At 36.0% G+C, this 26,848-nt stretch overlaps 1 protein-coding gene across 6 annotated transcripts in view; it reads right to left on the minus strand.

The window, feature by feature from the left end:
- PIBF1 (progesterone immunomodulatory binding factor 1) overlaps positions 1 to 26,848 on the minus strand; it is a 207,935-nt gene that overhangs the window by 145,191 nt on the left and 35,896 nt on the right. For 4 of the 6 annotated variants that reach the window (XM_061170699.1, XM_061170698.1, XM_061170701.1 and 1 more), the window contains exons 6-9: positions 25,737 to 25,870; positions 18,755 to 18,863; positions 18,302 to 18,483; positions 17,070 to 17,195 (exon numbers count right to left, since the gene is read on the minus strand). In XM_061170699.1, the coding sequence (XP_061026682.1) occupies positions 17,070 to 17,195; positions 18,302 to 18,483; positions 18,755 to 18,863; positions 25,737 to 25,870 (551 nt within the window). The remainder of the gene's footprint in view (positions 1 to 17,069; positions 17,196 to 18,301; positions 18,484 to 18,754; positions 18,864 to 25,736; positions 25,871 to 26,848) is intronic. The other 2 variants (XM_061170700.1, XM_061170703.1) reach the window with 2 other exon arrangements.

Here is a 26,848-nt window from a genome sequence, read left to right on the forward strand (position 1 = left end):
TTCTGTCATTATGAGATTTATATTACATGATTACCTCCTAACACAAATAGATGTTAAATCAAAAACAATTCTTGGAAGAATTGTGAATATATTATACACTTGTTTTTATGTCCCATGCTCTTTCAAACTCAGACTGGTTTGATAAAACACCAGATGGATTGATTCCTGTCACAGACAAAACCAGAACTAATAACTAATAACCAGAACTAATAACCAGCCATATAACTAATAAACTATCCATTTAAAAATGTTAACTGCATTAGAAAATGTAACAGAAATACAATTACAGAACAAATAGCAGGAATTCAAACGTTCTCCAAAAGACAAACTTGAAAAATTGACAGCATGAACAAGCTAATGGAGCTAAAGTTTTAAAAGTCCAAACTTGGCCATCATCAAAAAATCTACAAACAATAAATGCTGGAGAGGGTGTGGAGAAAAGGGAACCCTCCTGCACTGTTGGTGGGAATGTAAATGGATACAGCTACTATGGAGAACAGTATGGAGGTTCCTTAAAAAACTAAAAATAGAACTACCATACGACACAGCAATCCCACTACTGGGCATATACCCTGAGAAAACCATAATTCAAATAGAGTCATGTACCACAATGTTCATTGCAGCTCTATTTACAATAGCCAGGACATGGAAGCAACCTAAGTGTCCATCAACAGATGAATGGATAAAGAAGATGTGGCACATATATACAATGGAATATTACTCAGCCATAAAAGGAAACAAAATTGAGTTACTTGTAGTGAGGTGGATGGACCTAGAGTCTGTCATACAGAGTGAAGTAAGTCAGAAAGAGAAAAACAAATACCGTATGCTAACACATATATATGGAATCTAAGAAAAAAAAAAAAAGGTCACGAAGAACCTAGGGGCAAGACGGGAATAAAGACACAGACCTACTAGAGAATGGACTTGAGGATATGGGGAGGGGGAAGGGTAAGCTGTGACAAAGTGAGAGAGTGGCATGGACATATATACACTACCAAACGTAAAACAGATAGCTAGTGGGAAGCAGCCGCATAGCACAGGGAGATCAGCTTGGTGCTTTGTGACCACCTAGAGGGGTGGGATAGGGAGGGTGGGAGGGAGGGAGACGCAAGAGGGAGGAGATATGGGAACATATGTATATATATAACTGATTCACTTTGTTATAAAGCAGAAACTAACACACCATTGTAAAGCAATTATACTCCAATAAAGATGTTAAAAAAAAATAAAAAAATAAAAGTCCAAACTGAGTACATAATCAAATGTAATCATAACAGAGAAAGATGCTGGGAGTTGGCCAACATTATAACAAATGTTTTAAAATATAAAAATTCAAATATCTCATCCCTAGAAATGCTTTTTAGAAAGCTAACATTTGATTCCCAAAATGTTTTTCATAATACTTTCATGTTGTTTCTTACTGACTCCATCTCCATAACACATATTTATCTCTCCCCATCCATCCTATATTTGTGTGTGGGAGGTGGATTGAGAGGAAAGATGGCAGAAAAAGGAAAAGAAACCTTATCAATCCTATGTAAAATGCAAAAGAAAAGTGAGTTTCCCTGTATTATCACTAGTGTCCAAATAATGTATTTTTTAACTTAGGCACTTCTTAGAGTGAAAGGGGTGCTATTAATAATTATGCTACAGAAATAGGCATAAACCAGCACTTTTGTGGAAAAACAACTGGGAGATATCACTTAAATTATCACATTCAAACAAGAAACTTAAAGAGTTAAGCTCTTGACTATTTCTCCAATAAAAGGATTTTACTGAAAACCCCAGTACAAAACATACAATATCATCAGACTTCTGTACAGGAAGGAATATATTTTCTTACTACAAGAAGACCAATTTCATGGTACCAATAGGTCAAATCAAAATACATCCTTGAAAAGTGGTAAGGAAAATGTGAGAAGAATGAGAAAAACTTCAGGAACCCTTAAAATTCTAACAGGAACAAATCAGAATTTGGCAATGCCAAGAGCATGTGTTAGCCTGAATAAACATCACAAATGCCTCAGAACTTGAAATTTACCAAGGATAAACAGTGAAAGAAACAGGGTTGTCAGCAGAGCTTAGCAAGCACAACTAAGCAACCCATTCTCCTCCTTCTGCCTCCATGTAAAAATATTTTTGGTCAATAAAAGTGAACATATTTTTTCCAGTTGGAACAAAAAGGGACTGAAACAGGCTGTTTATATGACAAGCTTATTTATAGGAAAAGCATCTGAATTAACCTCTTCTACCTTCAGATTCTTCTTCCTGGACAAAACATAAAACTGCCCATTTGCATTTGATTTTAAGATGGCATGACAAAAGCCCAGGACCAGATGGCTTCACAGGCAAATTCTATCAAAAATTTAGAGAAGAGCTAACACCTATCCTTCTCAAACTCTTCCAAAATATAGCAGAGGGAGGAACACTCCCAAACTCATTCTACGAGGCCACCGTTACCCTGATACCAAAACCAGACAAAGATGTCACAAAGAAAGAAAACTACAGGCCAATATCACTGATGAACAGAGATGCAAAAATCCTCAACACAATACCAGCAAACAGAATCCAACAGCACATTAAAAGGATCATACATCATGATCAAGTGGGGTTTATCCCAGGAATGCAAGGATTCTTCAATATACACAAATCAATCAACGTGATACACCATATTAACAAGTTGAAGGAGAAAAACTATATGATCATCTCAATAGATGCAGAAAAAACTTTCGACAAAATTCAACACCCATTTATGATAAAAACCCTGCAGAAAGTAGGCATAGAGGGAAATTTCCTCAACATAATAAAGGCCATATATGACAAACCCACAGCCAACATTGTTTTCAATGGTGAAAAACTGAAACCATTTCCACTAAGATCAGGAACAAGACAAGGTTGCCCACTCTCACCACTATTATTCAACATAGTTTTGGAAGTTCTAGGCACAGCAATCAGAGAAGAAAAAGAAATAAAAGGAATCCAAATTGGAAAAGAAGAAGCAAAGCTGTCACTGCTTGCAGATGACATGATACTATACATAGAGAATCCTAAAGATGCTACCAGAAAACTACTAGAGCTAATCAATGAATTTGGTAAAGTAGCAGGATACAAAATTAATGCACAGAAATCTCTAGCATTCCTATACACTAATGATGAAGAATCTGAAAGTGAAATTAAGAAAACACTCCCATTTACCACTGCAACAAAAAGAATAAAATATCTAGGAATAAACCTACCTAAGGAGACAAAAGACCTGTATGCAGAAAATTATAAGACACTGATGAAAGAAATTAAAGATGATACAAATAGATGGAGAGATATACCATGTTCTTGGATTGGAAGAATCAACATTGTGAAAATGACTCTACTACCCAAAGCAATCTACAGATTCAATGCAATCCCTATCAAACTACCACTGGCATTTTTCACAGAACTAGAACAAAAAATTTTACAATTTGTATGGAAATGCAAAAGACCCCGAATAGCCAAAGCAATCTTGAGAGAGAAAAACGGAGCTGGAGGAATCAGGCTCCCTGACTTCAGACTATACTACAAAACTACAGTAATCAAGACAGTATAGTACTGGCACAAAAACAGAAATAAAGATCAATGGAACAGGAGAGAAAGCCCAGAGATAAACCCACGCACATATGGTCACCTTATCTTTGATAAAGGAGGCAAGCATATACAGTGGAGAAAAGACAGCCTCTTCAATAAGTGGTGCTGAGAAAACTGGACAGGTACATGTAAAAGTATGAAATTAGAACACTCCCTAATACCATACACAAAAATAAACTCAAAATGAATTAAAGACCTAAATGTAAGGCCAGACACTATAAAACTCTTAGAGGAAAACATAGGAAGAACACTCTATGACATAAACCACAGCAAGATTCTTTTTGACCCAGCTCCTAGAGAAATGGAAACAAAAACAAAAATAAACAAATGGGACCTAATGAAACTTAAAAGCTTTTGCACAGCAAAGGAAACCATAAACAAGACCAAAAGACAACCCTCAGAATGGGAGAAAATATTTGCAAACGAAGCAACTGACAGATGATTAATCTCCAAAATTTACAAGCAGCTCATGCAGCTCAATATCAAAAAAACAAACAACCCAATCCAAAAATGGGCAGAAGACCTATATAGACATTTCTCCAAAGAAGATATACAGATTGCCAACAAACACATGAAAGAATGCTCAACATCATTAATCATTAGAGAAATGCAAATCAAAACTACAATGAGATATCATCTCACACCGGTCAGAATGGCCATCATCAAAAAATCTACAAACAATAAATGCTGGAGAGGGTGTGGAGAAAAGGGAACCCTCTTGCACTGTTGGTGGGAATGGAAATTGATACAGCCACTATGGAGAACAGTATGGCGGTTCCTCAAAAAACGAAAAATAGAACTACCATATGACCCAGCAATCCCACTACTGGGCATATACCCTGAGAAGACCATAATTCAAAAAGTCATGTACCAAAATGTTCATTGCAGCTCTATTTACAATAGCCAGGACATGGAAGCAACCTAAGTGTCCATCATCGGATGAATGGATAAAGAAGATGTGGCACATATATACAATGGAATATTACTCAGCCATGAAAAGAAACGAAATTGAGTTATTTGTAGTGAGGTGGATGGACCTAGAGTCTGTCATACAGAGTGAAGTAAGTCAGAAAGAGAAAAACAAATGCCGTATGCTAACACATATATATGGAATCTACAAAAAAAAAAAAAAAAGGTCATGAAGAACCTAGGGGCAAGACAGGAATAAAGACACAGACCTACTAGAGAATGGACTTGAGGATATGGGGAGGGGGAAGGGTAAGCTGTGACAAAGTGAGAGAGTGGCATGGACATATATACACTACCAAACGTAAAACAGATAGCTAGTGGGAAGCAGCCGCATAGCACAGGGAGATCAGCTTGGTGCTTTGTGACCACCTAGAGGGGTGGGATAGGGAGGGTGGGAGGGAGGGATATGCAAAAGGGAAGAGATATGGGAACATATGTATATGTATAACTGATTCACTTTGTTATAAAGCAGAAACTAACACACCATTGTAAAGCAATTATACTCCAATAAAGACGTTAAAAAAAAAAAAGAATGCATGAAATAAAAGAATTCCAAGTGGATTATCTGTTATTATATAATCAATGACTGATAATTTTTCCTTTATTTAACATAGTTGAAAAGTGAATGAATAGGACATGAAAAAAAGAACAAAGTAGAAATTTTATGTAACAATTTCTTGGGGGAAGTTACGCATTTTAAGAGTGGAAACTTTTTGAGATTACTGTTAAATGAACAAGCTACATTTTCCTTTGCTTTTACTTTAGTTGGTGCTCAAGGAGATTTTTTTTTTTTCATTTTACAGATGTGAAAACTTCAGTCAAAAGTAGATAAATGATTTTTTAAAATTATAAAAAAAAGGTAAGCACCAAAATGCAAAACACTTTGAAATCCATTAATGTGTTGAGGTTTAAGAAGTAGCTGATGGAATAAAATGTAATATATTAAAATGAAACTAGGTGACTCCGGTGGATGGTTAATTGAGGGACTACAAATGTCAGTCACCATGCTGGGTTCTGATCAAATCCCTCTCATTATAAATTTTGTGCAGCTTTTCACTTCATCTAAACCAATAGTCTGATTTCTCAAAAGCAGGAGCAATTCATTCTTCCATTCAACAAATATTTATTGAGCACTTACAACAGACCAGACATTGGTACCTGGGAATCCAACCCTGAACAACAGAGGAAAATCCCTACTCACGTGGACATTGCATTCTCGTAGGAAAGAAACCAAATGCATGTCAGTAGGTCCTAAGTGCTCTGGAGAAAAATGAAGTGGAGAAGGGGCTAACAGGTGTGGGCTAGTAGGTGTGGGAGGAGTGGGGTGCCTTCACAATTTTAAACAGGGTGGTCAAGAAAGATAGGAGAGAGCAGGTGACATCTGAAGATGTGGAGAAAGAGAGGAGACAGGGCTCCAGGGTATCCAGAAGTGGTGGTTAAGCTGTGGGAACTGTAAATACAAAGGACCTGAGGTGGGAAACATACCTAACTGTTACAGCAACAGGAGGCAGTGTGATTAAACGAGTGAGTAGAACAGAGTAGTAAAATGAGGGTGGGGATGCTGGGCACAGATCAGGTAGCATCACAGGCCATGTTAATCAGTTAAACTTTGACAGAGTGAGATGGAGTGCCTTTTTATCTGAGCAGAGGAGTGATCCAATTTGACCTACTGTTTAACAGGAACACAGAAGGAAGCTGGGGGACCACTTAAGTGGCTCTTGCAGTAATCAGAGCAAGAGATAATGATATCTTGGACCAAGGTAGTATTTATTGATGATAAAAGATCAATAAATTCTGAAGACACAATCAAAAAGATCTGCTAATGAATAACACATGGAATATGAAGAAGATGTTGAAGATGACCTCAAGGTTTTTGGCCTGAGCAAGAAGAAGACTAGAGTTGTCCTTAATTGCACTGGGTCAGACTGAGGCAGAGCAAGGTTGGAGGGACAGAAGTTTGCATCTGGACATGTTAAATTTAAGACGCTTATTAGATAACCAAGTGGAAGTGTCACGGAGGCAGCTGCAAAAGACGTCAAGGAGACGGGAAAGACCAGTAAAGACAGTGAGGAGGTACAGCCAGTGAGGAAGGGGAACAGTCAAAGTGTGGGATCCTGGAAGCCATTAAAGAGTGTGCTTCCAGGAGTAGGGAGTGATCAACTATATTCAATATCGCTGTGGTCAAGTAAGGTAAGAAGAGAGCCTGACCGCTAGACTTTTGGGAACATGGTCTCTGGGGGCTGTGATAAGAACAGCTTTGTTGGACTGGTATGGGGGCAAAGTTTGGTAGTGGACTTGTAAAAATGAGGGTAAGGAATGAGTATATAAACTCTGCAGGAATCTGGTCACAAAGGGGAGCAAAGAAACGGGGCAGTGGCTGGAGGGGGAAGTGGAGATAAAAGAGGCTTTTAAAAACAGGAGAAATAATATGCTTATACATGACAGAGAGGGGAAAACCGCCAATATAGGAGACACAGGGGAGAATTTCTGGAGTGTGTCCTTATTACAGCAAAGAGGGGATGGGCTCTAGTTATTAGTGCAGAGCCTGAGCCTCAGCAGAGTAGTGTCTGAGAGGCAGACCCTGTCAAAAAATTATACCATTTTATAGAAAAATAAAGGCCTCTTCCTTAATTTTCAAAATTATGAATGCTTTTACTGCTTTTATAAAGTTCTAATAATCCACACTCAGCCCTCAAGTGCGAAGCAGGGTTTGCAAGCTCTCTTAAAAGACCGAGTTTCTTTTCTAAAAACATTACCACTAAAATTAGAGTTTCTTTTTTTTTTTTAAATAAATTTATTTTATTCATTTATTTTTGGCTGTGTTGGGTCTTCGTTGCTGCATGCGGGCTTTCTCTAGTTGTGGTGAGAGGGGGCTACTCTTTGTTGCGGTGCGCGGGCTTCTCATTGCGGTGGCTTCTCTTGTTGTGGAGCATGGGCTCTAGGCGTGCGGGCTTCAGTAGTTTTGGCACACGGGCTCAGTAGTTGTGGCTCGCAGGCTCTAGAGCGCAGGCTCAGTAGTTGTGGCACACGGGCTTAGTTGCTCTGCAGCATGTGAGGTCTTCCCAGACCAGGGCTCGAACCCGTGTCCCCTGCACTGGCAGGTGGATTCTAACCACTGCGCCACCAGGGAAGTCCAAAATTAGAGTCTCAATAAGAAATCTTTTGTCAATTTTCATAGCCTTGCCCAGTACAATGGGAGTCTGCATTACACTGCAGAGTCAGAGCTGCCTAGTTTCACCAGTTAAAAAGTCTATGATCATAGACAAATCACAACCTCTCAGTGTCTCAGCTTCCATATTTGTAAAATGGGGATACTAATACCTACAACCTCATAAACTGTCCCATTTAATTCTCTCTATAACATATGTGATACATCTATTTATGTATATTCAATAAATAGTAGCTATTGTTAGCATGTTATCTAAATATGAAAATCTAGGGGAGGGGTGAGATAGGGGTATGGGATTAAAAGACACAAACTACTATGTGTAAAATAAGTAAGCAATAAGGACATATTGTACAGCACAGGGAATTATAGCCATGATTTTGTAATAACTTTAAATGGAGTATAATCCATAAAAATACTGAATCACTATGCTACACACCTGAAACTAATATAATATTGTGAATCAACTATACTTCAATACAAAATTTTTTAAATATGAAAATCTAAATTAAAAATATGAAGGTATTCACTTAGAGAATGATAATTAGGGCAATGTTTCCCAAGATTTTTTATTGTATATAAAGAAAATTATAATATTTGTAAGAGTACCCTGGGGAAAACAGAGAAAACAGCTGGAGAAGCTTCATCACCTTAAGGTCCCTTCTTGCCTCAGGACCTTACCTGAGAACTGAGGGAAGTTATATCTGGGGCACAGTAGAGAAAAATTTCTAGTTATAAACTGTGATCTTTTTGTTGAAAGAAATTGAAAAAGACACAAATAAATGGAGAAATGTTCCGTGCTCATGGATTGAAAGAATTAACATTGTCAAAATGTCCTTATTACCTAAAGCAATCTACAGGTTCAATGTAATCCCTATCAAAATCCCAAGATATTTTTCACAGAAATAGAACAAAACTTTCTGAAATTTATATGGAACCACAAAACGCCATGAATAGCCAAAGCAATTGTGAGAAAAAGGAACAAAGCTGCAGGTATCACACTCCCTGGTTTCAAACTATAGTACAAAGCAACAGTAATCAAAACAGCATGGTACTGGCAGAGAAAGAGATACATAGATCAATGGAACAGAATAGAGAGCCCAGAAATAAACCCACACATATGGACAATTAATTTACGACAAAGGAGCAAAGAACATACAGTGGAGAAAGGATAGTCTCTCCAATAAATCGTGTTGGGAAAACTGGACAGCCACATGCAAAAAAATGAAACTAGACCACTATCTCACACCATACACAAAATTTACTCAAAATGCATTAAAGACTTGAACGTAAGACCTGAAACCATAAAACTCTTAGAAAAAAACATAGGCAGTATGCTCTTTGACATCAATTTTAGCAATATTTTTCTAGATATGTCTTCTCAGGCAAGGGAAACAAAGGCAAAAAGAAACAAATGAATTATACCAAATTAAAAAGCTTCTGCACAGCAAAGGAAACCATCAATAACACAACAATGACCCTACTGAATGAGAGAAGATGTTTGTAAATGATATATGCAATAAGGGGTTAATATCCAAAATACATAAAGAACTCATACAACTCAACAACAAAAGTGACCCGATTAAAAAATGGGCAGAGGAGATTAATAGACATTTTTTAAAGAAGACATACAGATGCCCAACAGGCACATGAAAAGATGTTCAAAATCACCAGTTAACAGGGAAATGCAAATCAAAACCACAATGAGCTATCACCTTCACCTGACAGAATGGCTATTAACAAAAAGGCAAGAAATAACATGTGTTGAAGAGGATCTAGAGAAAAGGGAACCCTTATACACTGCTGGTGGGAATGTAAATTGGTGCAGCCACTATAAGACAGTATGGAGATTCCTCAAAAAATAAAGACTAGAACTACCATATGATCCAGCTACCCCACTTTTTGGGTATATAGTCCAAGAACAAGAAAACACTAATCTGAAAAGATATCCGCACCCCCATGTTCACTGTGGCATTATTTACAATAGCCAAGATATGGAAACAATCTAAGCCTATCAACAGATGAATGGATAAAGAAGGTGTGGCATATATATATCACACACACACACACACACACACACACACACACACACACACACACACAAACAATGGAATACTACTCAGCAATAAAGAAAGATGAAATCTTGCCATGTGTGACAACATGGATGGACCTTGAGGGTATTATCCTAAGCGAAATATGTTAGATGGAGGAAGACAAATATCGTAAGCTCTAACTCATATGTGGAATATTAAAAACTGATAAATAATAAAAACAAAATAATGAACAAACCAAACCAAACCAAACACGTAGATACAGAGAACAGAGTGGTAGTGGGAAGGGGAAGGGGAAGGCAAAATGGGTAAAGGTGATTAACTGTATGATTACAGATGAAAAATAAAATTTTGGTGGTGAGCACGTTGTAGGGTATACAGAAGTAGAAATACAATGCTGTACACATGAAACTTATATTAATGTTATAAATCAATGTTACCTCATAAATAATAATAAAATAAGCAATAATAAAATTAAAATTTTCTTAATGAATAATAGACAAACAAATAAACCATGTGATCTTAGAGAAGTACTTTGGGGCTTGATCAGAGCTGCCATATATGTAAAACATCAGGAATTAAGTGTTATCCTCCTTTCTCAATCTTGTCTATAACCTTGAGTTAATGGCCGTGCCTAACAATCCATCTCTCTGAGACCAGGAAAGCGGAAGAGCTGGAGTTATTCTTGTCCACTTCCTGTCAATAACCAGGTCTTGTCAATTCTACTACCTAAATAATCTTTAAATTCAGCTCTTATTCCATTTCTCATCTTCACTTAAACTTTGCAACTGTCTCCCAACCAATCTTTCTGCCCCCATGTCCTTTTCAACCATAATGCACCTCACACTGCAAACCATGGTTACAAAAAATGAATATATCATGCCACCCTTTTATGGAAAAACCTCCCCAAATAACCTGACAGCAGGACATTTTAAAATCTGACCCTACCCTTTACCAGCCTCCCTCACCACCCTATGAATGATACAATGAAGGAAAATCTAAGTTTTTGCATAACCCGAACTCTCCTTGCTTCATACCTGGAACACCCTATACACCTTGAAATTCTTAAATATTATTAATTAAGCAGTGAACGCATGTGTAATCACCTATAGGCACAAAGAATATAGTTGACAGTAAAAGACAGCTAACAATAAATTTCATTTACAATTATTTGAGAAGTTAAGATACTGAAAGAGTTATCTGTAAAGCCATATACTTTCAGTATAGTCTAACTGAAAAGACAAAGTAGAATATTCTTAAGTTTTTTCATAAAAGAACTTAAAAAATTATACAGATATCTGGTAGGATATGAATGAAAGAAGTTTGTTTAAGCACTAATGAGGACATATATTTCTTAAATCATGAATGGAACCTCTGTACACTAGTTTCAATTCACCTATTGTAATGCAGTAGGTATACTCAACTAACCTTTGTAAATAAACTTAGATTCAAGATTCAAAAGTGTTTAATAACACTCTGAGATTCTATGCATATTTTAAGTTTACGTCATTACGTTTCTTCTTGAGTACTTTTGGAGGATGATAAATTGTGGTCAAGATGGTTTTTCTTGATACGGTGGGAAAATAAAATCACTAAAGCAATACTAATTGTTACATTTAAAAGCATATTTTTGATCCCTTTTCCCTACTGCCTTCCCCCTTTCAAATAACTGTAGAGCAATTTGAATTTCTATATTCTGTGCAGTATAAGAGTATAATGAATATCTCTAACAAACTCATCCTTACCCTTTTTACAGCATTACTATGAGGCTAGCTCTTTCTGTGTTTATAATAATGAGACTATTTATAATAATGAGCCTTTCTTAGGTAAAGGTAGTTTTACTTTCTGGGAAAACAATCAGCTGAATTTATCTCCTCTTATTTCATTATCTCACAGTATTAATCAGGAACAAATAAGTTAGCCATCTTATGCAGAAATTTGGACTGAAACAAACGGCATGCAGACTCTCTGTCTATAGTGTCTCATTCAACAAAAGTGGTTAAATGCCACGGAGATCAATACTTAAGAATAATTATATATTTTGTAATAGTGCCTTTCAGTGACGATAAACAATTCCATAATGTTACCAGTTTTCTTTTATATAATGCTCATTTTACTTAAATTGTCAACACAATGGATGAAATAATTTTTTAAAGTATTTCTCATAAGCAAAAGGTATCTAAATAACTACCATTTACATACAGCTTTATAATTTATAATGTACTTTTTACATATATTACCTCATTTAGACCTTACAGATCACCCTGTGAAAGAGTATTATTAGCTCATTTTATAAAAGAGAAAATTAAACTTCAGCGATACTAAGTGACATATTCACTCAGCTAATAAGTGGTAGAGCCAAGATTTAAGTTTAGTCTCATTCCAAATCTCTTTCATAATATACTCCCTGTTCAGGGAATAATGCTTTTCTTCCAAATGTGCAAGACGGTCCTACTATGCAAGAAGTTTTTTATATAATAAATCTCATCACCACAGTCAGTTTCACTCATTATTTCCCACAGCTCCAAAATATCATTTTTTTTTTTTTTAATTTATTTATTTTTGGCTGCGTTGGGTCTTTGTTGCACACAGGCTTTCTCTAGTTGCAGAGAGTGGGGGCTACTCTTCGTTGCGGTGTGCAGGCCTCTCATTGTGGCGGCCTCTCTTGTTGCGGAGCACGGGCCTAGGTGTGTGGGCTTCAGTAGTTGTAGCACGCGGGCTCAGCAGTTGTGGCTCGCGGGCTTAGTTGCTCCGCGGCATGTGGGATCCTCCCGGACCAGGGCCCGAACCCGCGTCCCCTGCACTAGCAGGCGGGCTCCCAACCACTGTGCCACCAGGGAAGCCCCCAAAATATCATTTTAAAGCAACTATAAAGTACAGAAAAAAGACAAGAAACCTAACTCATAGACTGAGCCAAAGCATACATACACATTATAATCCCAACTATAGTATTTTGGATGTACCCAAATACCCAAGTTCTTTCTTTGCTTATCTCTGCCTTTTCTTAGGTCTTTATCTCTTCTCTTCCTCTTCCCTCTCAACCCTTTAACTTCACAAACTACTGGTATGACTGATTGCAGAGGCAGATATCAAGATTGCATGGCATGAGTTCCATCTTTCTTTTCCACATCTAAGAGGAGAAAATAAAAGGCACTCTCTCTCTCTTTTTTTAAAGCAGTAAAATTACTTTATTAAATCTCAACCCTTGAGTATTTTTTTTTTTTCTTTTCCACTATGGTTTATTATAGGATATTGAATATAGTTCCCTGTGATATACAGTAGGACCTTGTTGTTTAACTATTTTATGTAAGAGTAGTTTGTATCTGCTAATCCCAAACTCCCAATTTATCCCTCCCCCACTCCCTTTCCCCTTTGGTAACCATAAGTTTGTTTTCTATGTTTGTGAGTGTACTTCTGTTTTGTAAATAAATTCATTTGTATCATATTTTAGAGTCTGCATATAAGTGATATCATATGTTATCTGTCTTTCTCTTTCTGGCTTACTTCACTTAGTGTGATAATCTCTAGGTCATCCATGCTGAAATGGCATTATTTCATTCTTTTTTTATGGCTGAGTAGTATTTCATTGTATACATATACCACATCTTCTTTATCCATTTATCTGTCTATGGGCATTTAGATTGCTTCCATGTCTTGGCTATTGTAAATAGAGTTGCTATGAACATTTGGGTGCATATGTCTTTTTGAATTAGAGTTTTCTCCAGATATATGCCCAGGAGTGGGATTGCTGGATCGTATGGCAACTCTATTTTTAGTTTTTTAAGGAACCTCCATTCTGTTTTCCATAGTAGCTACACCAATTTACATTCCCACCCATAGTGTAGGAGGGTTCCTTTTTTTCCACACCCTCTCTGTCACTTGTTATTTGTAGACTTTTTAATGATGGCCATTCTGACTGGTGTGAGGTGATACCTCATTAAAGTTTTGATTTGCATTTCTCTAATAATTAGCAATGTTGAGCATCTTTTCATGTGTCTATTAGCCATCTGTATGTCTTCTTTGGAGAAATGTCTGTTTAGGTCTTCTGCCCATTTTTTGATTGGGTTGTTTGCTTTTTTGTTATTGAGTTGTATGCGCTGTGTGTATATTTTGGAAATGAAGCCTTGTATCGTATGCAAATATTTTCTCCCATTCCATATGTTGTTTTTTCATTTTGTTTATGGTTTCCTTTGTTGTGCAAAAGCTTGTAAGTTTGATTAGGTCCCATTTATTTATTTTTGCTTTTATGTCTACTGACTTGGGAGACTGACCTAAGAAAACATTGCTATGATTTATGTCAGAGAATGTTATGCCTATGTTCCCTTCTAGGAGTTTTATGGTGTCATGTCTTATATTTAAGTCTTTAAAAAGGTACTCTCTTAATATCCCCCAATAGATTTGCTTTGTATAGAAAGCAAACCAAAGGCAAAACATATTTCTCTAATCTTATTATTTAACTTTCTCCTAAAAATGTTTATTGGCCAAGAGGCAAGGAGACTAAGTACAAATATGCCAGTGTAAGTACTTTATCCATTTTAATTCATATTGTAACAGCATACTTTGATAAAATAAAATTGACACAATTAAACGTCTAAGTCCAAAGCACATGATTAATTTGCTCAGACACAAAAATATCTAAATGTGTACACTTGTGTTTTCTGAATCTCATGTTTCATAACAAGGAATACTAAAATCCTTTCCTTAATTATTTTAAGTTGTAAGATTTCAAAAGAAATAATTTGCAATTTATTTTTACCTTGTGAAAGACCAGTGGAACGTAAGCTCTAACTATAGTTAAATCCTGCCAGAATGAAGAAACTGGGATTAAAAAAGATTCAGCCACATAAAACACAGGGTTGGATTATTGTGAGGTTAATACAATGATAAAGGTGAGCCTATACTACATACAGCTGGCTAGAAGTCCTGTGCAATTCAAATGTCTTTGGGCCTGGGCTGCAGGTTGGCACCACCTGGTGGCAACCATCCACCCTAGCTTCAATATCCACAGGGTCATTCTGGATCCGGTGGCTGACTGGGGTTTCTAGGGCAGTAGCCCCAGTCCCAGGAATTCCCTGACTAGGTGGTATCCACTTTGACGTGGCTATGGAGTCAGAACAACACAGGGGAAAAGGAAACCTGTCTTCAGCTTCCCTGCTTCCAGAAATGGTTCTGTCATCTGTTTCTCAACCTACTTCTACCAATCATCTTAGAGAGTAGGGGCTAGTTTACATCAATTTATGTTACCAGGGGATGCATTTTAAAGGAGTTTTTAAAAAATAAAACAAAAACGGCAACAACAAAAACTAAAAAATCAGTGCATTCTCAAAATGATTACATACCAAGGTTTATGTGGCTATGTGAATTGTTTGGAAGTAATCACACGTTACCATAGAAACAATCCCATAAATTTTAAGGTTATTAAGTTGGCCAATAAAAGCCTTTATTATAAAATCCATAACAGAATTGAGCCACAGGACTATAAGCACTTATTTGTAAAACAAAATAGTAGTATCACCTATGCCACAGGTCTAGCTCACGTCTAGATCTTTCTCCTGAGATTCAGACCTTATATAGTCAACTTTTCTATTTGCATATGTCACACAGACTTAAAGAAACTAAACTAAATTTGTCATGTTTCCCAATTAACGCCGTGTCTTTTTCTAATGCTTTAAAAACTGCATCACTATCCCCGCAGCTGCCCAATCAAGAACCTGGTGGCATCCGTAACTTCTCACTCCCCAATCCAAACTAGCCAATGAATCCTCGTGACTATTTAGTTAGGTTAGTTCCATCTCCTGAGCACTCTTCCAATCTGGCCCACTTCTCCCCATCTCTACTGCTCCTAATCTAGTTCCATCTTCACTACCCGTCTTGATAAGGGAAACAACCTCTAAAAGTGGTCTCTTTGTCTATAGCCTTATACTCTTCCAGTCTATCCTCCACATCACAGAATGGTCTTTTTATATAAAATTAGATCATATCACGCATATTCCCCAAATCTTTCAATTGTTCATGGTCTTAGACAATGGCTCAAATGCATGATTTGGAGCTGTTTCCCTCTTCTGTTTCATCTCTTACCACTCGTTGCCTCTTGGTCTATGGTCTAACCACACTGAATTACTCTATTTGTTCAAAAAACTTCATTTTGTCTTGCCTCCAGGGTGTGCATTAATTCCCCTAATTCCCTTCCCTCCCATAACTGACAGTCTTACTCTTAGTCATCGTGCAGGTGTTAGCATGCGTACTTCTCCCTCCACGTAGTCTTCCCTGATTCCTCCCAGGGCTGAGTTAGATACACCTTGAGTCTATGTGGTCTCATCCTGTGTATCTTGCCATTTGCTCCATTATCATCATACGTTTGATCATTGTTTCTCTATTTCTCCATTAGACTACCAGCTTTGAGAAGGCAGAGGTCACCACTGTATCTATGGCATCTGACATGTATCCATAACATGGTGGACCTTAATAAATATTTGCTAAATAGGTAAATTTATTGTTCTTAGAGCTCAACTGTAACCTTCTCTAATATCAACCTTAGTCTGATTTAAAGTCTTGCTTGTTGGCAAAGATAATAGCATACACTCAAGTCAGTGCTGATGAACTAGTATGACAATTAAGTCCATTTCAAAAAAGTTTCCCTCTAAAACATCAACTTTGAAAAGCCATATGAACCATAATGATGGTATATAAAAATAACTGCTATTGAAATAAGTAGCATTTATTTTTCCCTTAATGCTGCCAATCACTAAGAAAACCTAATATATGCTGTTCGAAAAGTAACTGCATGAAAAAAACTGATCCTTCTTAAAGATTATCTAACATGTCTTTAGGACCAGCAGTTATATGAGGCATAAGCAATACTTCATATTATTATTCCAGCTTCTAAAAACTTCCTGGAGAAATCACTGGCATATTACAGGAAGAACTACTGGTATCTCTTAGTACTCTCTAATTTCCTTTTCATTTCTGTCCTTAATCTGAACTAAGGTAAAGGCAAAAGGAAAAGTTAACAGGGTAATAAAAAGATAATAGGAATACCAGAATAAATAGGCCTAACATCTGATAAACTCTGTTCTAAGCTAGTTATCAAAGACCTTAGAACTTTAATATTCCATTATACTTAGATTTAGATTTATGACAAATTTTCTTTAATGTATTAAAAAAGACATTATGTCATGAACTAAAGTTTAACTTCGATAAAACTATAAGCTTCAAACAAACAGCAATAAAATATCACATAAAATTCTTGTTTTTTTTTTTACCTGTTTTCCCGTTCATACATTTCCCTGGAGGCACTTCGAAGTTGATCAATTTCTTGATTAGTTTTCAATCTGATTTGTTCCAGTTCATCACGTAGTTTATTTTCATATTCTGTTTTATAATGGTCTCTGCAAAGAGTCAAAAGGAATATCCATTTTTTTTTTGTTTGTAAAAGAAATAGGTCTTTGCCCTTCATGTAATATTTTAATATCTTATGTCAAATATGCTCTATATACAATATTACTTGAAAAACACAGTTTAGATATAAAGCTTTAAAATTCTTAAAAATACCATTCCAAACTAGTTCCATCTAAGATTTTCTTTTAAACATATTACCCTAAAGGCTTAATTACTATATAAAATGTTCGTTCATGTTGAATAATTATTCATCTTCAAAAATATTTTACTAATTTAACGCATATGGCAAAAGACTTGAAAACTAATGCATTATGGAAGGTCCTTCATCTAGAAACAATGATCTGATGTGGTGCATATTGGGAGACAATTAATCTTAAAAAAAATGACCCGAATGTACTCTTTACAAAACCTTTCCTTCTAAGCACAACAACCATAGCCACTGTGACCTCTTAGCAAAGTCACGAAGCGTTACACAGGGTATTAGCAGAACCACAAACTGACCAAAAATACCACAAGCTGGGAAAAATGTTATTAAGAATAAATAATTCAAGGATTATAAAGGCTATAAAGGAATAGCTTATTCATCTATTTGAAGAGAGAAGACAGGATTGAAATGCAGGAGTCTGATTCCAGAGCCTGTATCTTAAACCAGTACTCAATGCTGTCTCCTTATTCTTTTATGTTTCACACAGTCAAGAAAAGGTCAGCTTAGTCAGGTTCCACACAATTACATTTTCTTCAAAAATATACTTCTATAAAGATATTTATATACTTCCATAAAACACTTATATAGAGATCTTAGTCACTGGGAATTAAAAAGGTTATATCATAAGAAAAAATAAATAAAAATAGTTACAGTGTATATATCCCTACCTAAAAGAAATAGGCTTTTGGTTGTTGGAAAAAAACAAAATATCTTAAGAAAAAAATCAATTAGAATATGAGTAACTTATGAGGAAACAAAATGAACGATTATCTTAATATCATCCTATAGACCTTACAAAAAAATCACTATTCTTCCCCAAAGCCAAGAGTTCCCTCAAAGAAGCTGGTGTTAGTTTATATCTATTGATATGGAAAATAATGTAAATCTTACCTTGATGTTACATACTTTTCATACATCTCTTCTCTAGCCTTTTTGGTTTCTTCAAGTTGAGTTTGAAGTCTTTCAAGACGATCCTCTTCATGGGCACAGCGAACACTAAGCTCCATGTTTTGGCGGTTGAGATATTCTTTATCCTTTTGCAGTAAAGTAACAGTATGCTGTAAGGTGGCTACCTACACACACGCAGAGACAGACAGTGTCCAGAGCAATGTCATCTTACTTTTCAAGGCTTACTGAGTTATTTTCTTTCATTTGTGCTTTTGTCCAACATATAAAGAGGGCTAATTCTTACCATGAAAATTTTCATATAAACAGAGCTACTAAAAAATCCCTTCTTTCTAGCAATTACATCAGAAAGGAAAAAAAATGTCCCTCTCACAATTCTGCCCTGGGCTGTGTCCACAATCACGGTACGATAAAATACAAGTGACTCTATAAGCTTACCTCTTTTGATAATTCACTTCTATCTTTAGCTTGAATTATGTGAGAGGCTTCAAGTGTTTCATGTTTTCTCCTTAAGTCAGTTACTTCCTGTTCAAGTGCATCACGCTCACTATAAAATTCAAATACATTTATCTATTTTTACTAAAATAAAACTCAAACACGTATGTAAATTCTACGTCTCTTTTTATAACGAACATTTTAAAAGCATCGATTATGTTTCAGGAAACTGAACAGAGATACTTCAGTGTCATTCCATGAATGATAAAGTATCTGCTTTTCAAATTTAGAAGGGACTCTGTTCAAGACCTTGTTCAGATACATAAACATGAATTTATTATCTTCAAAAAATAAATATGTAAGCTACACTAATCAGCAAAGTAAATAATAAAACTTTCTAAGGTACACTCTGGTATCTTTTCATTAATCATCTTCAATCTAATCTTGAAGCCAAAACTTTTAAAGAATTTAAAACATGGCTCTAGGCTTTCAGTTGTTAGGCTAAAAAAGGCCTTAAATCATCACTCAGATTGCATAGATGATACACAGGCAGGCATTCTTGTGATTATTTCATTCACAAATTGTTTATGATTACCCAGAGATTCTAATTTCCTTTTTCAGACCAGCTCTTTCCCCAACACAGCAAAATCAAGAATTGGACCAAACCTACAAACAGGTATCTTAAAAAATGAGCAGAGAAATAGATTTGCTAATTCCTAACTTGTTCTCTGCAGTGAGAATCAGTTCCTTTGCACTTGATTTCATCTACTCCCCTGGTGTTTCCATGGAGAGAGCTATTAAGAATTGTTTTTCTTTTCATTAGATTTTCAATAACTCATTTAGAAAAATGACTTCTAAGATTTCTTCTGCTTAACAAAGTATTATAATTATACTTGAGCAAAGCACAAGTTGAAAAATAACAATCACCCATAAACCCACTAACTACAGATGACTATCAATATTAATATTTTGGTAATATTACTTTAAGTATTTTATGCCTTTACATACAAATGTTTTTATTCTCACAAAGTAAGGACTTTTGCTATGATTTTTTAATGTAAAAAAAAAGATTATAAAGCATGATACAGTAAAATACTCATGAACTTGCTATCCACAGCTGACGACAGTTACATTTGTCTATATTTGCATTAAAGTTTTGTTCTGTTTTTTAAAAAGATAGAACACTATTAGTAAAGCTGAAGTTCCCTATATTTTCTCACTGTTCCAATATCATCCCCTAGATGCAATGATGAATTTCCATATCATATTTTTTTTACATACTTTTACTCACCAATTGTTAACATTTTGTCATATTTACTTTGTAATATTTACTAAATATTACTTTGTCATATTTATTCTCTCCCTCTCTGTTGTTCATATATGTGAATAAATATATATATATATGAATTCATATATATAAAAATACACACACATATACAGGTATACACGTCTACACACACGCACACAATTCTACATGCGCATTTTTTCCCCCTCAACTATTTGTCATACGCAGACATTAGGTCCCTTTATCCCTAAATAATTTGGTGTGAATTTCCAAAGGTTAAAGATATTCTCTTATGTAATCAGAATATAATCATCGGGACTTCCCTGGCGGTCCAATGGTTAAGATTCTCCCTTCCTTTGTCTTTCACGACATTGACCTTTTGTAGCGCACAGGCCAACTTTATAGAACGTTGCTCAACTGTCATTTGTCTGATGTTTTTCTATGACCAGATTTAGATTAAGCACTTTGGGCAGGAATATTCCAGAAGTGATCATGTGCCCTCAGTACATCATATAAAGATGTATTGAGATGATGTCACTTAATCTCATGATTGGTGACAATAACTTTGATCATTTGCTTAAGGTGGTATCTGCCGAAGTTCTCAACTATAAAGGTATCTTTTTGCCCTTTGCAATTGATAAGTAATCTGTGGGAATTTTTTTCTTTTACAACATTTCACAGTTTATTGAGTCCTATAAAATAACTGGATAATTGCTTCTACACACTTTCAGTGACATCTGAAAGGAAGAGATATTCACCCAAATTTGCTATGGGATATATTTTAACATTCTGTTCTCTAATATACTTTTACCCAGTGGCTTTAGCTTCCAATGATGACTTTGAATCAAACAGTATTATGAGGTTACAAAACAGTAATTCCAATAAGCATATGTATTTATTGGTTGGCATTCTACTGTGAAGATCCTCTTTATTTACTAGCACACACTCAAGGACTCTTATTCTGTTCAATGGATTGTAACTCTTTATTGTTAATATTCATTTTGATATTCAAGTTGTACCTATTTGGCCAGTTGGAGCCCCTTCAAACTAGCTATTGTGGTGTTGAATTGGAATTAGAAGTATTGGTACAATCTTATCCATAGTATGATAAGCCATCCTCTCACTTGCCTCTTCATTGCGCCTCTGCCTACTGAAAGGGCCTAGAAATAACGTTCAATGTAGCAATGACCAGGACCCAAATCTTAATTTCTGAATAGCATTCTCCACTAAAAGGAACCAAGACTCCTTAAAGAAAGGGCTGAGGCAACGAAATTACAAAATAAACCTGAGAACTTTGTTATGCCAGAAAGTTAAGGAACTGCCTGCTTTGGGGGGGAAAGAAAAAAAAGAAAGAAAGAAAGAAAGATGGTCACTAATTATTAGAGAAATGCAAATCAAAACTACAATGAGGTATCACCTCACACCAGTTAGAATGGGCATCACCAGAAAATCTACAAACAACAAATGCTGGAGAGGGTGTGGAGAAAAGGGAACCCTCTTGCACTGTTGGTGGGAATGTAAATTGATACAGCCACTATGGAGAACAATATGGAGGGTCCTTAAAAAACTAAAAATAGAATTACCATATGACCCAGCAATCCCACTACTGGGCATATACCCAGAGAAAACCGTAATTCAAAAAGACACATGCACCCGAACGTTCATTGCAGCACTATTTACAATAGCCAGGTCATGGAAGCAACCTAAATGCCCATCAACAGACGAATGGATAAAGAAGTTGTGGTACATATGTACAATGGAATATTACTCAGCCATAAAAAGGAACGAAATTGAGTCATTTGTTGAGACGTGGATGGATCTAGAGACTGTCATACAGAGTGAAATAAGTCAGAAAGAGAAAAACAAATATCGTATATTAACGCATGTATGTGGAACCTAGAAAAATGGTACAGATGAGCCGGTTTGCAGGGCAGAAGTTGAGACACAGATGTAGAGAACAGACCTATGGACACCAAGGGGGGAAAACCGCGGTGGGGTGGGGATGGTGGTGTGCTGAATTGGGCGATTGGGATTGACATGTATACGCTGATGTGTATAAAATTGATGACTAATAAGAACCTGCAGTATAAACAAACAAACAAAACAACTAATACTAAACTTTCATTGGGTTATTTGTATGGAAATATGTTAATATAAATGTTTCAGACATTACATGAAATTTCTAAAAATCTTATATGTTCTGGTATAATGTTATAAGTCATAATCCTAGTTATTACTTTAAAAGGTATATCTCAGAAATAACTAATTTTCTTGTCAACTGCATTATTATGAACTTTCATCAAATCTTTAACCGTGGTCATTTTTAAGTCTTTTGTCATTTACAGACAGTTCTGGGTGTACTCTGATGCTTTTGTAAATATGTTCCTATAAAAGGGTTTCATCTTCAGGAAATTCATGGAAAAGACTCTGACAAGTACAGGTTTCTGGTACCTGACTGTACTGCTGAACTGAATGAATAAGCATTTTCAGAACTCTAATGAAAAACTGATGAGCTCATAAAAGTGCTAACAAAAGATCAAGATGAAAAAAAAAAATTAATTACATGGGACTGAGTGAACTGATGAGGATGAGTATAATTTTTGTGACTTTCTGTTTGAATTTAAAAAAAGAAAAAATCCCACAAGGACTCAGAGGCAAAGAATATACAAATCAATTTTCACTGCAAAGTAAAGGAGCTGTTACAGTGGAGGATTACTGGACTGAATGTCAATATTATGACATAGTATGAGTGTGTTTCATGTTTGGTAATTGCAATCATTGTTGCTTTTGTTGTGGTCATCCATGTACAATGCTTGGTGTCAGTCTATTTATCTCTTGTAAAAATAAAATACAGTGTGTGTGGAAAAAAAAAAAAAAGAAAGAAAGATGGGCACATGCATTTTGCGTTTTAAAATTTAATATTATGTGTTTGACTTATCCATATACACATTCAGATCTAATTTAATGATTTTAATTGTTACATAGAATTACATTATAAAAATAAATCACAATCTATTTTCCATGCTGCTGTTGAAAAGCATTTGAATTCTTTCTAATAATGATGCAGTTAACATCCATATATCTGTTTTCTTTTGCCCCTTCGTGAGAATTTATCAAGGACATAAAAGTGATTTTTTTTCCCCCAGTTTATCTTATATGTTTGTGACCAGACCATTTTTTAAAAATCCATTCTTTCTATTGAGTGAACCAAAGGATTCACAGTTTGGGCCACTCTTGCTTGGTTGTTTTTCTGTTCCATTTCTAGCACATGATGATGCTTATTATGTTTTTATTTCTTAAGTTTTCATTATAGAAAATAAAACATACATAAAGAGAGATGCTAAAATGAGACACGTCCCCACCTCCACTTTCATCACTCACCTGCAAGAATTATCAACTCATGACTCATCTTGGTTTGTTTACCCTTCATTCATGGCCACCCTGGATTTTTCTGATGACTATGCCTTTCAGTTTTCTCCTTTCAAATTTTACTTATTATTGCTATAGATTTATAGTGGCAGAGAGGACATCAAAACACCAACTCAAAGTATCATCTTACCATCACAACCTACTTCATTTTGAAATGATTCTTTTGAAATCTAGCTTTCTTCGAAAGCCCAATAGTATAGCTATCATGGATTTCAAGCTCCGACAATCACTGTATTTTGACATAACAGTACATACATAATAATACATAATGTCAGTCATGCTGGGAGTAGGAGCACCAATGTTATATCCCCCACATCCTTGCAAATTTCCTTATGGCGTTTGACAATTTATAAAGCATTCATTCAATTAACAAACACTCACTGAGTGACTACTTTAGTTCAAGAATTATTTTAGGTGCAGGTAGATATAGCAGTGAACAATTAGGATAATCTCTGTATATATACACATGCATATATATACTTTCATAAATATTACTTTATTTGATCTTCTTAATTTATATAGTGCAGTTATTGTATTAGCACCATCTCAGAGATGACAAAACTTTGGCTTAGAATGTTAAGATTTCCTAGGGACATACAGCTAAGTGGTGGTTCATTAGTACATTCCAGCAAAAAGAAAATTATTTGCCATAGCTACTTAGCAGCAGCACAATGGGAAACATATCCTCAGAAAGTATTATTTTTTGAAAGTATGTGTGCCTTTTGTCAAAAAGGAATAGCTGAAAAAACTTTAGATAAAACTGCAAAGTATTGAAATTGATGCCATAAACTAAAAATAATCAAGTAAGATTTCAAAAATATTTACACACATAGGATTTCACTGGGTTCCTATCTTCTAAGGCATCACATTTTAAAAGACAAAAGCAACTTCTAAATAAAATAAAAACAACTGATATAAAAATACAATCTGGGGCTTCCCTGGTGGCACAGTGGTTGAGAATCTGCCTGCTAATGCAGGGGACACGGGTTCGAGCCCTGGTCTGGGAGGATCCCACATGCCACGGAGCAACTAGGCCCGTGAGCCACAACTACTGAGCCTGCGCGTCTGGAGCCTGTGCTCCGCAACAAGAGAGGCCGCGATAGTGAAGAGGCCCGCGCACCGCGATGAAGAGTGGCCCCCGCTTGCCGCAACTAGAGAAAGCCCTCGCACAGAAACGAAGACCCAACACAGCCAAAAATAAATATAATAAATAAATAAATAAAAGATTACTATTAAAATAAAGGAAAAAAAATACAATCTAAATCCAACAAACTGCCAAAACTGCATGCTTTTGTGCAATGAAGAATAAGATATATGTCAAGAGAATAAGAAGACATAAGGCATATGTCAAGAGAGTAAGAAGACAAGCCACAGACTGGAAGAAAATATTTGCCAAAGACATATCTGATAAAGGACTATTATCCAAAATATATAAAAAACTCTTAAAACTCAACAGTAAGAAAACAAACAACCCAATTAAAAAATGAGCCAAAGCCTTTAACAGACACCTCACCAAAGAAGATATACAGATGGCAAATAAGTACATGAAAAGCTGTTCTGTATCATGTCATCAGGGAAATGCAAATTAAAGCAACGAGATATGACTACACACCTGTTAGAATGGCCAAAATCCAGAACACTGATAACAAATACTGGCAAGGGAGTGAAGCAACAGGAGCTCTCATTTATTGCTGGTGGAAATGCAAAATGGTACAGACACTTTGGGACAGACAGTTTGGTGGCTTCTTACAAAACTAAACATAGTCCTACAATACAAGTGTGGTCATGCTCCTTGGTATTTACCCAGAGGAGATGAAAATTTATGTCCATACAAAAAACTGGCACATGACTATTTATAGCAGCCTTATTCCTAATTGCCAAAACTTGGAAGCAACCAAGATGTCCTTCAATAGGTGAATGGATAAATAAACTGTGGTACATCTTGACAATGGAATGTTATTCATTATTCAATAGCACATTATTATCCAATGAATATTATTCAAAAGAATTTATTCATTATTCAAATGAGCTATCAAGCCATGAAAAGACACGGAGGAACCTTAAATGTATATTACTAAGTCAAAGAAGCCAATCTGAAAAGGTTCCATATGGTATGATTCCAACTATATGACATTCTAGAAAAGGCAAAACCATGGAGACAGAAAAAAATAAGATACAAAGTAGAATTAACGACGTTGATGGTAAGAATTCAAGTGACTCTGATGCATGCTAAAAATGAGAACAACTACTGTAGCCATCTTAACTACTTACCTCTTGACTTTACCGTAGTTCTCTTGACGGTAGTCTCCTTGCTGAATTAACTGTTTTGTGTCTGCTAATTCTAAGGCCAAACGTTGACATCTAATTTGAAGCTCAGAGTAGTTTCTGCGATCTTCCTCATAAGTCTATAAATAAAAACAATAATAAAGCATTTCAAACCAAACATACTTGACCAAATTCTGTACTGAATTCTTCTGTTAAGCTGTGAGTATCTTTGTAATTTTAAAAAATCCTCAATTTTTCTATTTAGTAATTTTTCCCTACTCAAAGACAGGTAATCTTAAACTCACTGAGTAGTTTGTAAATTCATTTGTTTAAAACTTGAGCTCTGTTTTTCATGGAAAAAACAGGCCAACTATGCTCTGGTTAATAGAATAATACATAAAATGACTACTAATGTTAAGGACGTTTTCAACATTTACTGAGTTACTATTAGATGCTAGAGACACAGAAATGAAGAAAACACTGACCCTGTTCTTGAGGAGTTTACAACGAGAGACAAAGAGCCACATGAACATCAAACATTCACAATGAAAAATAGTTACTGAAGAGATTAACCATGCATTTTCAGCTGTGGTATTCGGAAAAAAAGGAGTTTTACGGCACTTGGAACATATTTCTACGTTGATCTTCCTGGTACTCATCAGACTAGTAGAAAGGGACTGCAGAGATGTGGAAGAGGGGTAGAAGTGAAAACATTAAAAGCACACCTGGCCCTGCTTACTACAAGCCTCGTTTCTCACCATTTCTCATAATCATACTTCACCTCCAACCCTAATAAAGATCTGAGGTTCTCTGAACACACTACGCTTCCTCTAACCCAGCGGTCCCCAACCTTTTTGGCAGCAGGGACCAGTTTCGTGGAAGACAATTTTTCCATGGACTGGGGCTGCGGGGCGGGGCGGGGTGCAGTTGGTTCAGGCAGTAATGCGAGTGACGGGGAGGCGATGGGGAGCGGCAGATGAAACTTCACCTGCTCACCTGCTGCTCACCTCCTGCTATGCGGCCCAGTTCCTAACAAGCCGTGGCCCGGTAGCGGTCCGTGGCCTGGAGGTTGGGGACCCCTGCTCTAATCTGTTCGCACTGCCTGAATAGCTGAATAC

This window comes from Eubalaena glacialis, chromosome 16 (genome assembly GCF_028564815.1).
Source record: "Eubalaena glacialis isolate mEubGla1 chromosome 16, mEubGla1.1.hap2.+ XY, whole genome shotgun sequence".
Lineage (NCBI taxonomy): Eukaryota > Metazoa > Chordata > Mammalia > Artiodactyla > Balaenidae > Eubalaena > Eubalaena glacialis.